A 16,374-nucleotide genomic window follows, 5' to 3' on the forward strand; every position below is an offset into this window, starting at 1 on the left:
GCAAAAGTTAGTTTACCATGTTTTATCCACCAACTTCTTGCTGAGGACTCTGAAGTCTATATTTCCAGCTCTTTAAGCTCCAGATCTCTTATTTTTTTTTTTAAAGATTTTATTTATTTATTTGACAGAGAGAGAGAGAGCACAAGCAGGGGAGTGGCAGGCAGAGGCAGAGGGAGAAGCAGGCTCCCTCTGGGACTCGATCCCAGGACCCTGGGATCATGACCTGAGCTGAAGGCAGTCGCTTAACCAACTGAGCCACCCAGGCGCCCTCTTATTTTTTTTACTAGTAATTTCCCCCTAGATATCTGATGCAATTCAGTGTACTCTCAGCTGGAGTAAATACTGTTTACTCAGCTAGATAAGGTGGAAAGCACTCATAGACCAGATGTAGTGGTCAGGTCAAGAGCACAGACTCTGGACCCAGATGACCCAGGACTGAATGTTGGATTGACTACTTAATAGCTGTATGACCTTGGGCAAAATACTAAGCCAGATTTTCTTTCATCTGCAAATGAGGAAAGATGAGTACCATCTCATAGGGGTAATGTGGGATCTTGGTACTTGATTCAGTGGATACCACGTAGTAACTGCTCAACGATTACTAGCCACTAATACCAGTCTGTCTCCTTTTATCCACAAGTCCTGTTGAATCTCCTACATTTTTCATGTATCCTGTCTTACCCTTTTCCTCTGTTAGGTCTTGATGACTTGAACCTTCATTACTTTATGCCTGTCCTTTTATGAGAATCTCATACTTGATTCCTAAGTCTCTTGTCATACCACCTGTGCCCGCATCCATTTTCCACAGGATAGCCAGAATGAGCTTTGGATGAAATCTGGCCCTACTAAAAACCTTTAAGTCGTTCATCACCTACAGATTAAAACAAAACATTCTAGGTACTTCATAATCCACTGGCTAGCCACCTCACCAGCTGCATCTCCTGACCCTCCCTGTATAGATCTTGAATACTTTGCTAACCAGTAATGTCAACATTAGGCATTAATGTCCGCATCCTTACTTTTCATGTATGAGAGGGGCCAAAATATTCATCTTTGGCAAAAACTCATGTAATCAGGGGCGCCTGGGTGGCTCAGTCGTTAAGCGTCTGCCTTCGGCTCAGGTCATGATCCCAGGGTTCTGGGATCGAGCCCTGCATCGGGCTCCCCGCTCCGTGGGAAGCCTGCTTCTCCCTCTCCCACTCCCCCTGCTTGTGTTCCTGCTCTCGCTATCTCTCTCTCTGTCAAATAAATAAATAAAATCTTAAAAAAAAAAAAAACTCATGTAATCAAATGTTAATTCCCATGGAAAGTAATGCCAAATCTTTATTGACTCTCTTAATGGAAAATAAGCTCAAGCAGCAGGCAGATAATGCCGATAATAATATCCATTCATAATTATAAGTTAAAGATAACAGTAAACTGTTATTATATTATGAATTTTTTTAAAAATCCTGAACCAACCAGCCACTTGGTAGCAGCCAAAAGAACCTGAGTCACTATGTCAGCCCTGGGAAGCTGTGCAAATGAACTAAATTTCATCCATTCTTTTTTTTTTTCCCCATATTCCTCACTTTATTCAGTCCCATGTTATTAATTCTTGTTCTGTTTTTTTTATTATGTTAATCACCATACATCCCATCATTAGTTTTTGATGTAGTGTTCCATGATTCATTGTTTGTATATAACACCCAGTGCTCCATTCAGTACGTGCCCTCCTTAATACCCATGACCAGGCTAACCCATCCCCCCACCCCCTCCCCTCTAGAACCCTCACTTTGTTTCTCAGAGTCCATAGTCTCTCATGGTTCGTCTCCCCCTCCGATTTCCCCTCCTTCATTTTTCCCTTCCTGCTCTCTTCTTCTTTTTTTTTTTTTTAAACATATAATGTATTATTTGTTTCAGAGGTACAGGTCTGTGATTCAACAGTCTTACACAATTCACAGCGCTCACCATAGCACATACCCTCCCCAATGTCAATTTCATCCATTCTAACCTGCGTGTTTTATCACATTAAAATCACTGAAACCAGGATGGGTTTTACAATCTCTACTGGCCAGACCACATGTGGTTTGGAAGAAAATCCAAGAAACAGTGGTGGAGCCTTCTTAAGAAATCATCCTCTGATAGGCTGTGGGTAAAGACAGAGGTCAATTACTCTGAGGGGAAAAGTGATATAGGAGAGGGAAGTTCTAAATATGAGAAAGTTTTAGGACTACCTCATCAATTTCTCACTTATATTTTACTTTTCATGTGTATACAAGAGAAATATATGACAAAAATATAAAGAAATCTAAAAGAACAACGTCTTAATTGAAGGAAAGCCTTCAAACAAAAAATGTCATAGTTTAATCAGCACCATGACTTTTCCAATTCATGCCTGGCAGAACTTAGGATGGTCTTATATGACCTGCAACTGAAGGTGTCTTCAGTTTGGTGAAATATTGTCATGCACATTGGCGGGTAAATTAGACCATGTTTCAGAATCAGTATTACAAAGAACGGGAAAGATTCTTTTTTTAAGTTTTTATTTAAATTCTAATTAGTTAACACCCAGTGTAATATTAGTATCAGGTGTACAGTATAGTGATTCAACACTTCCATACATCACCCGGTGCTCATCAGGACAGGTGTACTTTTTAGTCCCCGTCACCTATTGGTATTATAAAGAATAGGAAGGATTCTTTTAAAATAGGAATGCATGTAAAATGGAAAAGAATGATGGCAGAATTCATTCGTTAATGCAACAGTTACTGATTTAGCATCTAATCTGTGCCAAGCATTGTTCCAGGAGCAAGGGTTACAGCAATAAATAAAAATCTTTGATGTCAGGAAGTTTAATTTCATGTATGAGAGACAGACGTCCTATAAAATAACCAAATTATAGTGTTTGTTACATTTAGGAACTAGAAAGATAAAAACAGAGAGAAAGAATAGACATTTGGGAGGAGAAATGTAATTTTCGGTAGGTTCATCAGGGAAGACCTGCAGAAGGTGAGGGAGCCAGCCATGTTTAATATTTGAGGGAAGGACATTGTCAGCAGAAAAATACAGCAAGTACAGAGACTCAGAAGCGGGGACCCATGTAGTATATTTGAGGAGCACAGCAAGGAAGCCAGCGGGTCTCAAGAAAGATAAGAGAAATACAGAGTAGATGGAAATGAGGTCAGAGAAGTAAGGAGATTGGGGCTCAGCAGATTTCCTAGATCAGTGCTGGTCAATAGAAAAATAAGGTGAGCCACATGTGTAATTGAAATTTATATAGTTGCCACATCTTTTAAAATGTGGGAACAGATGAAATGAATATATTTCACTTAACCCAATATATTAAACATATTATTTCAACCTGTACATCATATAGAAAGTATTAATGAGAAGTTTCCCATTCTTTTTTTAAAATAGTTTTCTGGGGGCACCTGGGTGCCTCAGTTAGTTAAACAACTGCCTTCGGCTCAGCTCATGATCCTGGAGTCCCAGGATCGAGTCCCGCATCAGGCTCCCTGCTCAGCGGGGAGTCTGCTTCTCCCTCTGACCCTCCCCTCCTCATGCTCTCTCTCTCTCTCATTCTCCTTATCTCTCAAATAAATAAATAAAATCTTTAAAAAATAAAAGAGTTTTCTGTTTTACAGCACTTGTAGGTCCTCAGCAAACTTGAGTAGAAGGTTCAGAGATAGAACAATTTTTTTGTACTAAGTCTTTGAAATCTGGTGTATATTGTACACTTAAAGCACATCTCAATTCCCCTTACAGCATTTCAGGTGCTTAGTAGCCACATGGGAAGGTATCTACTATATTGGACAGCACAGATCTAGACCCTCACAGAACACTATAATGACTTTGGCTTTGCTGTGAATAAATTGGAAAGCAATACAAGAGTTTTTACTGCAACAGTGACATAATATGACTTAGGTTTCCATAGGATCCTGGAATATGACTTGAGTTTTCATAGGATCTGCTTTGTTAAGAATAGACAGAGAAGAGAATGTCTCCTCACATGCCCTAGAACAGACTTTGGATAAACTCTCATCAAAGAGCAAAACTGAATATAGGCAAGCATAAATTCAATAAATGGACCTGGTGTGGGGAAAGACTGTACTAGTAGTTCTTTCAACACCCTGTCTTTGCACAGGCTATAAATGAGACAGGCTGTGTCTTGTTCCTACACATGGGGATCTCTTGTTTCCTCTCATGGACTGTGAGATCATCAAAGCAGGGCACACAACATATCTATCTTTAATACTAATCCCAGTAGCCTTGCTGGAAGTTAGCCCCTGATAAATATTTGTTAAACTGAAACCAAAAAAACATCTAAACATCCCCAAAATGGAAACAACCCAAATATCCATCAACAGAGATATATATTTAAACAATTCAATACTCTACAGCCGGGAGATTAAACAAATTAAGCTATATACCACATGGTTGATTATTGTAAACATTATGTTGAGTGAAAGAGACAAGACACACAAGAGTATATAGCATATCATTCCATATACTCAGTGTTCAATATAGGCAACATAATCGAAGTTGACAGGATACTGGTTATATGGAGGTAGTGACTGCAAGGGACCAGAGGGGCCTCTGGGCTTCTGATAACATTCTGTTTTTTCTGGTCATTTGTACACTTTTTAAAAATATCTTGAGCTGGCGCCTGGGTGGCTCAGTCATTAAGTCTCTGCCTTTGGTTCAGGTGATGATCCCAGGGTCCTGGAATCGAGTCCCGCATCAGGCTCCCTGCTCTGCTCAGCGGGAAGCCTGCTTCTCCCTCTCCCACTCCCCCTGCTTGTGTTCCCTCTCTCGCTGTGTCTCTGTCAAATAAATAAATAAAATCTTAAAAAAAAAAATATCTGGAGCTACACAGCAGTCATAGTTGTACTTTCCTATATATACATATATTCATGTGTGAATATATAATGTGTGTTGTGTATATATATATATATATGTATGTGTGTACATATGTATATATATAAGCTTTGTACTTATGTATGTGTATGTATATTCAATTGAAAGCTTACATACATACTTTCCTACATATATATATGTAGAAAAGTACACCTACGTATATGTATGTCTGTGTGTGTATGCGCGTGTGTGTGTGTATTCAATTAAAAGCTTACATACAGGAGATATATCTCTCTCAAAAAACAACAAAACAAAACATTATAAATTACCTGAGGTGCAGACCATTTTGTTCAACTGTGTTATGATTCAATATGTTAAGAATAAATTTATGGCTAATTGAAAAACATACAGTATATATGTTTTTATAAGTGAAAACTTCCACTAGTACAACATATGTGATGTATTTTAACTCAGTTTTCCTCTTTCCTCAAGAAAGACTGCGAATCATAATTCGGAAAACATTTTAACATGTAAAAACTTAGTGTTTTTTTTATTCCCTTGCTTTTACTTTTACCCTGCAATTTCCCAGAAGGGTGTATTTTATTTAAGCATTTTAGAGCATTCAACTTCATACTGTGTACTTATTCTAGTGTGGTGGCTCTCACCCCAGGGCAGTTTTGCTCCCAAGGGGATATTTGGTAGTGCTTTAAAACATTTTTGCTTGTCACAGTTGAGGGGGGGATATGCTACTGGCATCGAATGGGGAAAGGCCCTGCTAAACCTCCTACAAAGCAGAGAACAGCCCCTCACAAATAAGAGTTATTAACCCCGAAATGTCAGCAGCGCTGAGGTTGAAAAACGCTGCTCTCATTTAATAACATAATGTTGGAATTTTAAAATTAGAAGTTTTTTTCTTTACCAGTTTTAACCTCTTACATTGAAGAAGTTTTGGAGATATTGAGGTTGCTCTGTTCGAAGTAAATGAATTTTCTTTAAAAAATTGTGTATTGTTAACATCTTTTAAATTTTTTATTTTCTTCAAAGTGTTAACCGCAGTTTTTTTGTTTGTTTCTGAGTTTTCTTAAAAAAAAATAAAAGGAAGAAAGAAAAGTCTGAGAAATATGTTGTTTATAACAGTTTTATTCTTATTTCTCCAGGCTAGAGGAACAAAAGAATATCTTGTCAGAATTTCAAAGAGATGTAGATGAATTTGTTTTATGGTTGGAGGAAGTGGATAACGTTGCTAGTATTCCACTTGAACCTGGAAATGAGCAGCAGCTAAAAGAAAAACTTGAACAAGTCAAGGTAATTTTGTTTTCTAAAAACCCCCAGGGCCTACTTGTATAAAGAGTATATGAATCTATTTTTTAAGGTATTTAATCTTTGATTTCCATTAAGTTATTGATAGTTCATCACTAGATTTCCTCAAAACTTTATATTGTTTTGGGGCGCCTGGGTGGCTCAGTCTGTTGAGCGGCTGCTTTCGACTCAGGTCATGATCCTGGGGTCTTGGGATTGAGCCCCACATCCGGCTCCCTGCTCAGCGGAGAGCCTGTTTCTCCCTCTCCATCTGCCTGTCACTCTGCTTACTTGTGCTCTCTCTCTGTCAAATAAATAAATAAAATCTTTAAAAAAAAAAAAAAAACTTTATGTTGTTTTAACCCAGTGTTTCCCAGCAAGTATATTTTTTTGTAAAAAGTGTGTGTGTGTGTGTGTGTGTGTGTGTGTGTGTAAAATGCATGGCAGTATTTTGAAAACTAATTTGAAATTGATCTTAGACATATTGGAGAATTTTACAACTCCAAACTATTTCAAAACCTGGAGGGAGTTTATAGAAATGAATCCCATTTCTTAGGAAGGATCTTAATTGCCAAATCAATCTCACTATTTCAGCCTCTAATTAGAGGTGTTCGATTTGCCTGAAACAGTGTTTGTTTTGTCTGGGAGTGGTTGGGGGTGCGTGGTGTTGCTTTACATTCTATACTGGTTGAATGGACATCCAGCCTATTCAAGTGGCTTTTCATGCCTTCCTACTGCGATGTCTGCTTATTACTGATTACCTCACCTGGCTGACTGACATGCACTGATTGTGTAGTTGGATTACCTTTCCTGGTTTTAGTTTTAGGAAAGAAACTTATTTGGATCTGTTTTACTATAATTCTTGAAACGAAGGTGAAAAGGAAGGGGAAATTAACATTTAATCGCCCTCTATTATGTGCTAAGTATTAGATGTACTTACATCTGCTATTTATTTAATCTTCGTATAAAACTTTCAAAATGGTTGCTGTTATCCTCATTTTACAAGGTCATACAATCAAAGGGAAATGGAATTACTCCTTTATCAATGATTCAGTTGGTTTGTACATGCAAATTAGACTCCAATGTCAACCACTTATTTCTGTGAAACAAGAAATTTATACCTGAACAGAGGATAAAGTATAAAAATAAAATTAATGCTTAGTTCAGTAAACAAATATTGCGTACCTACTCTATGTCTGATATGGCAAAAAAACAAAAAAAAAACAAAAACCACCAAGTTTTGAATCTATAGTTCATTTGAAGATGGGTATGTCATAGAAAAATGAACTCAGTCTGTTCTTGAAAATTAATCTTTCCTAAATGTATTGAGTGTATGTATAGCAATATAATTGATAACTCATTTAAGAGACATGTTTAGTGGTACTTACTTATTAATATATATGCATTGATTTTCTATTTTCTTTAGGCAGTCTAGATCAGCACTGTCCAAAAGAACTTTCTGTAATGATGGTAATGCTCTTATTGTCTATTGCAGTAGCCAAGAGCTGTATGTGCCTTTTGAGTACTTGAAAGGTAGTGTGACTGGGGAACTGACTTTTTTATGTTATTGAAATTTAATTAATTTAAACTTAAGTAGCCTCATGTGGCTAGTGATACTATATTGGACACTGTAGCTCTAGATGACACAAATAAATAAAGGACAGTTATTAACAACCATGGTGGTTCTGTAGGTCTTGGGAAAGGGCATTTATAATGGAAGACTGAATGAATAAAAGAAATGCAGGGATGTGGAGGAGTCCAAAATAGGGTTCATTAATGCAATTGCCCAAGTTGGAATCACAGCTCCATCGCTTGCTACTTTTGTGTCCTTGGAGCTGGTACTTAACCTCCCTGTCGGGATTTAATCTCTCTGTCTCAGCTTCCTTCTGTGTAAGAGGAAGATAATAGGATCTACCTCATAGAATTATATTATCTTAGTTAATTTTTATATAATATGTGACAAGGTTAACCCAGCGCCTGGTTATGGTCTCAATGTTAGTTAGCTCTCAATATGATATTGCAATTTCTTACTCAATAGTAAATTATAGCATGGATGCTTAATACCTGAGAGGATCATGAATTTACCCAGATTGCTCTATTTCTGACAGAGATGTGTTTTCAGAGTCTTAACAGTGCTTGGGGTGTTATTTTTGGAGCTCATGATACCACCTGATTCTTTTTTTCTTGAAAAGAATCTCCCAGGGATACAATATAGAGGTTTATCTCCTTGGGAGTGGGTGCTCCAGTCCATCAGTTCTGCGCTCTGTAGAAAGCCATTGGTATTTGAGGTACCAGCCAGCCTTCAGTCAAGTTGCTTCGTTTTGATAGACTAATCAGTAGAGACAAAGACAAGATAGTTGGAATTGTGCTGTAATTCATTTTAAACGTTGTTGCATTTGTCTGTTTCAGTTACTGGCGGAAGAGTTGCCCCTGCGCCAGGGAATTCTAAAACAATTAAATGAAACTGGAGGAACAGTGCTTGTAAGTGCTCCCATAAGCCCAGAAGAGCAAGATAAACTTGAAAATAAGCTCAAGCAGACAAATCTTCAGTGGATAAAGGTTAGACGTTAACTATCTCTGCCGTCACATGTGTTAAATGTTGCCAATGTTTGTATTTGTTTTGTTTCTTGGGTGTTTTATTGCTGGGGTTGGGGGAGGGGAACTGGTATGTGGATTGGTGTGTTTTTTAATCTGACCATTTGATTTGGCTCCGTGATTCATTATGGATGGCAAGAATGGTGATGGTGGATGGCAATACATTAATGACCAAATGACAAAATATATATACCATTGTTACTTTGCATGAGTTATGCTAAAGAATTAGACTGGAAAAGGGATGAAATAATTTCATCGTTCAGTTGTATACTGACGGTATTTAACTAAGATGGAGATGATCTGCTTCAAGTATTATAAATCAAAATTACTTATCCTTACTTATATTATAGACTTAATGAGTGATTGATGCAAAGGTGTTTTATGTATTTTTTGTTTATTTAGTTACTTAGTTGCTTAGTCACGTAACTTGTGAGTCTTTGTCTTTCTACTTTGGATACTTTATAAATCTAATATTTTTAAATATTTATCTAATTAATACTTTAAAACTAGTGGCACATATGAATATATCATGAAAACAACATTAGTCTATCAAAAGGCAATTCTTTTCCCACTGTACTCCTGTGGCAACGTTGTCATAAATCACGTGAACATACATCTGAATCTGCTCCTGCATTCTTTATTCTCTTCCATTTTACTGTGTCTGTCCTTCAGCTATTACCACACTGGCTTAATAAGAATGATTTTTTAATAGCTTTACTGACACATAATTCATATGCCATACAATGTGCCCATTTTAAAGTGTATAATTCAATGATTTGGGTGTATTTTTGTTTACATTGTGGTAAAAAGGATATAACATAAAATTTGTCATTTTCATGATTTTTAAGTGTACAATTCAGTATCTTGTATTACATTCACAATGTGCAACCATGACCATTATCTATGTGCGAAACATTTTCATCCCTCCAAACAGAAATTCTGTAATCATCAAGCAGTAACTCCACATCCTGCTATCCACCCACACAATCTCTAATCTACTGTCTCTATGAATTTGCTTGTTCTTGTTCTAGAAGTTCATAAAAGTAGACTGATACTCTATCTGTCCCTTTGTGTGTAAATTATTTCACCTAGCAGAATGTTTTCAAGGTTCATCCATGCTGTAGCAGGTATCAGAATGTCATTCCTTTTTATAGCTGAGTAACGTTCCATTGTATGCATATATGCAATTGTTTAAATTTTGGGGATCTGCTAATCTAAACCCTCCATCTTTGTTCTTCTTAGTCCACACTTTCTTTGCTAGTTTTGGTTCATTGATTTAGCAAATAAATTTTAGAACTGACTTGTCAATTTTCACTGAAGCCTGCCAGGGTAGTGATTGGAATTGTGTTGAATTTGTAGATCAGTTAACATCTTTACAATATTGAGTCCTCTAGTGTGTGAAAATGATATATCCCTTCATTTATTTAAGTCTTCTTGAATGCTTTTTTCACCATATTTTGCAGTGTTCCATCCAGAGGAACTGTATATCTTTTATTAAACTTCATCCCTGATATTTGACATTTTGATCTTATTTAATAAATGGAATTCATTTTGAATTTTATTTTCTCTTTGTTGTTGGTATATAAAAATATAATGGATTTTGGTGTATTATATATTCATTGTCCTCGCTGAATTCACTTATAAATATTAATAGTTTTCAGAATCTTTTGCATTTTTTATGTGCACAGTTGTGTCATCAAACAAAGGTAGTTTCTCTCTTTTCAGTCCTTCGAATTTTATTTTATTTTTTGCATAGACTAGGGCTTCCAATACAATGTTTAATAGAAGTGGCAATAATGAGAAACTTTGGCTCACTTCCTGTCTCAGGTGGAAAACTTTCAATAATTTATCATTAAATATTATGTTTGTCATAGGACATTTTATAGGTTCTTTTAATCAAATTAAGGAATTTCTCCTTATTCCCAGTTCATGTTTTTGCTATGAACAGGTATTGAATATATTCAAATGGTTTTTCTGTGTTTATTGAGCATATGATTTTTCTCCTTTGTGTGAATGCGGTAAACTACAGCCATTGGTTCTGGAATGTGAAACTACTCTGGGATTCCTTAAAGAAATCGTATTGGTCATGATGTCTTGTACTACTTAAGATTGCTGGATTCATTTTTCTAAAATGTTGTTTAGGATTTTTATATTGTTCATGACAAAATCATCTGTAATTTTTTAAATATCTTTCTCAAGTGTTGATAGCAATGTTAGACTAGTCATAAAAACAAGTTGAAAAGTATTCTCTTTTTTTTCTGGAAGAAATTGTTGAAGATTGTTATTATTTCTTTCCAAGATGTTTCAGAGAATTCAATTGTAAATCCATCTGATGATGTTATTTTTTTTTTAAAGATTTTATTTATCTATGAGAGAGAGAGCACATGAGAGGGGGAGGGTCAGAGGGAGAAGCAGACTCCCTGCCGAGCAGGGAGCCCGATGCGGGACTCGATCCAGGAACTCCAGGATCATGACCTGAGCCGAAGGCAGTCGCTTAACCAACTGAGCCACCCAGGCGCCCAATGAAGTTATTTTTTGTGGGGAAGTTTTTGATGATTGATTCAGTTTCTTTAATAGATACAGGGATGGTGAGATTTTTCATTTCTTTGTGTGTAAGCTTTTGTGTCTTCCAAAGAATTTGTCTTATTTCCGTGTCATTTTCTCTTTTTGGGTTGTAGACTTTATTCATACAGCCAGTGGTCTTCTATATATTTATGTATAAGAATGAGAAAATAGACTGTGGGTGCATCTTGTTGGCTGAGATATTTTACTCTGTGTGCTAAGGCAGGGAGTTGACCCTCTTGCTAAAAGATATCTTCAAATTCTGTACTGCAGTAGGCTTTATTCTGAGATATCCACAACTGCTGAGATTCATTCCAGATGCCAAGTTTAATTTCTTTAGATAAGAGACACACATTTATTTGTCTTGATTCATATTTATTTTTGCTTGTAAGTAAATGTTAAGGGAAGACCATTCATTGCAGTTTTGAGCTAGGGGCAAAGTTCCATCTATAAACTTTAAGTACCCGAATTTTAACCCACTTCTTAGCCCCAGCCATCATGGCGTTTTTCCTCCAATCTCCAGATTCTGCCAAGGTCAGATCCCCGAATACCTAAAGCTATTTTCTCCCTTACTTTATATGTATTCATGTAGTTCTACTTATATGTGCTTTTGACCTTCCAGAAATGTTATAAAACCTCATATCCATTTTTGACCACAGTTCTACTGCCTTATTGAGCATATTTAATACCTGTTAGTTTTGTTCCATCCATAATATAAAGCAAACTGTTATCCTTTAAACCAGTGGCAAATCCATGCCAAGAAGATATTGCTGAACTATAATTTTCCCATAATAGAAAATGCCTTATTTCAAAAATGGCACAGTTACTTCTTAAGAGTTGCTTGTTGTTTATCAGCACCCAACTAAATTGATAGGTATGGAAACGTTATACCGAGAAAAGTTTCTGTATGTAGATGATGGGAAAGAATACCAGAAACTTCACTGTTGGGGGGGGCGGTATACAATGCAGTGGCATGGGAAGATCCTGAACTCACCTCCTCCCATGGACACAGTGAATATACAGCTACATATGAAATAGTTCCCTCTGAAAAACACCTGAAAACTAGCTGAGCAGTTCCTCCACAATAAAAGATAAAAGTGCCACATCAAGACAGGTAAAGAGAGGCAGAGACACTGTCTCTCCAAAAACATCACCACTGGCATGGCAACCCACAATCAGGATGGATTTCACAAAATGGGAACTTCTACCTGAGGGGAAAGGGGTTCATTCAGGCCCCTTAACCCATGGGACCTGCACTGGAGAGATGAGCCCCCAAAACATCTAGCTTTGAAAAACAATGGGTCTACATCCAGGAGATACCCAAAGGGCTGCAGGGAACTGAGATACTGCTGTTAAAGGGCTCACACACAGACTCACTTGCCCTACAGCTCAGCACAATGGCAACAGTTTGGAAAATGCTTAGACTGTTTGTGAAGGAGATCCATTTGCTCATCTTCAAGAATCAGCTAAGGGGGCATGGATTGCCTTGGAATCTCTCCCAGATGGAAGTGCTGGTGGGTGCCACTTTTGCACTCTCCTTTGCTAGCACAGGCAGGCTTACATAGTTGCTGAAATCTTTGACTACCCTGCTACAGGCGGCGGCTGTGCCATGCCCTTGCATTCTCCTGCTACCCTGCTAAAGCCATGGGCAACATGTGGTTCCTACACTCTCCCACTGCCTTGCCAAAGCCAGCAGGTGTGCCTCATTCCTCTGCTCTCCAGCTACCTTGCTAAAGTCAGCAGGTGCATGCTGGCCACACAGGGAACTCTCCTTGATTGCCTAACTTTGGTGGCCAGGAAGGCTTGCATTTCTGAGTCCCTTGGGACTGTAACAATCAGGGAGATCATTTTTTGGCAGGCTGTCACCCCGAGGGCACAGCACAGACAGCAGACTGAAGTACACCCTAGTCTTTCTCCAAGAAAGGCTATTTTCCTAGAGCTTTACCTTGAGGGAAAGGCTCCAGGTTTGCCACAGATATAGAGGCTACAGATGGGCTTTTAGGGAAGGTAGGTCAGGGGACACCACCTGTGTCCTTTCTCACAGTCACACTGTACCTCACCAGTACCTCTCAGAAATGACTTGATATACTTATCTGGTGCCGTTTTTTGTAACAGTCACCCAGGGAACACTTCTGGATCTCCTGGTCTGGATGGCATCAGGGTTCATGATTATGACCCCATAGGACTGTATATATTCACACACTTTAAAAGCTGCAGCCTGAGAGTCTGGCTCCCAATCAGCCTAAAACTAAGAGCTGACTGAGATCCCACCCTTGGGAACAATAACAGGTCTTGGCACATTCTCAATGACTGGAACCTATCAAGAATAAATCAGGCTGCTTAGACAATTGTAGAGATTCAAGAAACAACCAAGAGTTAGGGCAAAGTTGAACGACATGGTTCATCTCCTACATAAGGTCATTCCTTCAAGGCAGAGAGGGGTAGCCATTTCTCCTAACATGCAGAAACAAACATAAAAAGTCATGTAACGTGAGGAAATAGAGGAATATGTTCCAAAGGAAAGAACAAGATAAAACCTCAGAAAAAAAAAATTAATGAAATGTAATTAAGTAATTTACCTGTTAAAGAGTTTAAAGGAATAGTGATAAATTTGCTCACCAAACTTGGGAGAATGGGTGAATGTAGTGAGAAATTCAACAAAGAGATAAAAGATATAAGGAAGTACCAAACAGTAGTCACAGAGCTGAAGAATACAAAAACAGAACTGGAAAACGTACTAGAGGCATTCAACAGCAGACAAGACAAAACAAGAAAGAATGAGTGAGCTAGAATACAATGCAGTGGAACTCACCCAGAGTGGCATATAGAAAAAAAGAATTTTAAAAAGTTAATATAACTTAAGGTACCTTGAGACAGTATCAAGTAGAATAACATTCACATTATAGAGGTCCAAAAGAAGAGAGAGAGAAAGGGGCAGAAAAATTATTTTAAGAAATAATGGCAGAAAACTAACCTAACCTGGAGAAGGAAATAAACATCCAGATCCAGGAATCCCAGAGAGTTACAAATAAAATGAACTCAAAGATATTCACAATAAGACACATTATAATTAAAATGTCAAAAGTAAAGATAAAGAATCTTAAAAGCAATAAGAAAAAACATGTTTTATGTACAAGTGAACTCCCATAAGAATCTCAGCAGGTTTTTCAGTAGAAACTTTGCAGACCAGAAGAAAGGGTCATGATATATTCAAAATGCTGAGAGGAAAAAACTTCCAACCAAGAATACTTTACCTGGGAAGATCATCATGTAGAATTGAAGGAGAAATAAAGAGTTTTCCAGGTAAGCAGAAACTAAAGGAGTTCATCACCATTAAACTGGTCTTATAAGAAATGTTACAAGGACTTCTTTCCTGAAAAGAAAGGGCGCTAATTAGTAACAAGAAAACATGAAAGTACAAATCTCACTGGTAATGGTAAATATATAGGAAATATGGTAGAATAATCACTTATAAAGCTAGCGTGAAGGTTAAAAGACAAAAGTAATAATAAAAACTGCAACAATTATTTAAAGGACATATAAAGTAAAAGATGTAAAATGTGACAATAAAAACATAAAATGGGAGTGAGTGTGAGAAAGTCAAGTTTTAGAATGCATTCATATTTAAGTTGTTATCAACTTAAAATAGACTGTTAGATATATAGGATGTTGTGAGAGCCTCATGTACTGACAAAGCAAGCAACTAGAGCAGATACACAAAAGATAATGAGAGAAGAATCTAAACATAGCATTAAAGAAAGGCATCAGACCACAAGGGAATAGAGAAAGAAAGGAACAGAGAAGAACTACTAAACAATTGAAAAACAATTAACAAAATGACAATAAGTACATACCTATCAATAATTACTTTAAATGTAAATGGACTAAATATTCCAATCAAAAGATGTGGAGTAGATGAACAGATAAATGAAAACAAGACCCATATATATACTGTCTCCCATTCAAGTATTAACCAGGCCCGACCCTGCTTAGCTTCCGAGATCAGACGAGATCGGGCACGTTCAGGATGGTATGGCCGTAGACGACCCATATATATACTGTCTAAAAGAGACTCACCTAAGATGTAAGAACACACTGAGACTGAAAGTGAAGGGATGCAAAGCAATATTTTATGCTAATGGAAACCAAAAGAAAGCTCGGATACCTATGCTTATCAGACAAAAGAGATTAAAATGAAGATTGTAGTAAAAGACAAATAAGGGCATTAAATGGTGGTAGAGGAGTCAGTCCAACAAGAGGCTATAACATGAAATATTTATGCACCCAACATACTTAGCACTTGAGTCTATAGAGCAAACAGTAACAGACCTAAAGGAAGAAATAGACAGCAATACAAAATATAATAATAGCAGGGGACGTTAATACCCTACTTATGGGTGGCTCAGTTGTTGAGCGTCTGCTTCGGTTCAGGTCATGATCCTGTGGTCCTGGGATCAAGACCTGCATCGGGCTCCCTGCTCAGCCAGGAGCCTGCTTCTCCTTCTCCCATTCCTTCTGCTTGTGTTCCCTCTCTAGCTGTGTGTCTCTCTTTCTCTCTCTGTCAAATAAATAAATAATTTAAAAAAAAATACCCTACTTACACCAGTGAATAAGTCATTAAGACAGAAAATCAGTAAGGAAATATTGGCCTTGACACATCAGACTGACAGACTTAATAGATATATACAGAATATTCCATCCAAAGGAGCAGGTTGTATATTCTCAAGTGCACCTGGGACATTCTCCAGGGTAGAGTACATGTTACATGCTTAAGTATGTCAAATCTCAATAAATTTAAGAAGACTGAAATCATATCAAGCATATTTTCCAACCACAATGATCTGAAACTAGAGAGCAATTACAAGAAGAAAAATGGAAAAATCACAAATATGTGGTGATTAGACAATATTCTACTCCATAACCAATGGGTCAATGAAGAAATCAAAGGTGAAATAAAAAAAAAAATACTTTGAGACAAATTACAATAGAGATATAATAATCCAAAATCTGTGGGATGTAGCAAAAGCAGTTCTAAGAGGGATGTTCATAGTGATACAGTTTTACCTCATCCAAACTCAT

General features: G+C 37.3%; 1 protein-coding gene across 1 annotated transcript in view; it reads left to right on the forward strand.

Moving 5' to 3' along the window:
* The window catches only part of DMD (dystrophin), a 1,845,074-nt gene that overhangs the window by 1,075,216 nt on the left and 753,484 nt on the right, over positions 1 to 16,374 (forward strand). The window contains exons 40-41 of the mRNA XM_081807964.1: positions 5,997 to 6,144; positions 8,548 to 8,697. Of these exons, the coding sequence (XP_081664090.1) occupies positions 5,997 to 6,144; positions 8,548 to 8,697 (298 nt within the window). The remainder of the gene's footprint in view (positions 1 to 5,996; positions 6,145 to 8,547; positions 8,698 to 16,374) is intronic.

This window comes from Leptonychotes weddellii, chromosome X (genome assembly GCF_054177405.1).
Source record: "Leptonychotes weddellii isolate Sample4059 chromosome X, ASM5417740v2, whole genome shotgun sequence".
In the NCBI taxonomy this organism is placed as follows: Eukaryota; Metazoa; Chordata; class Mammalia; order Carnivora; family Phocidae; genus Leptonychotes; species Leptonychotes weddellii.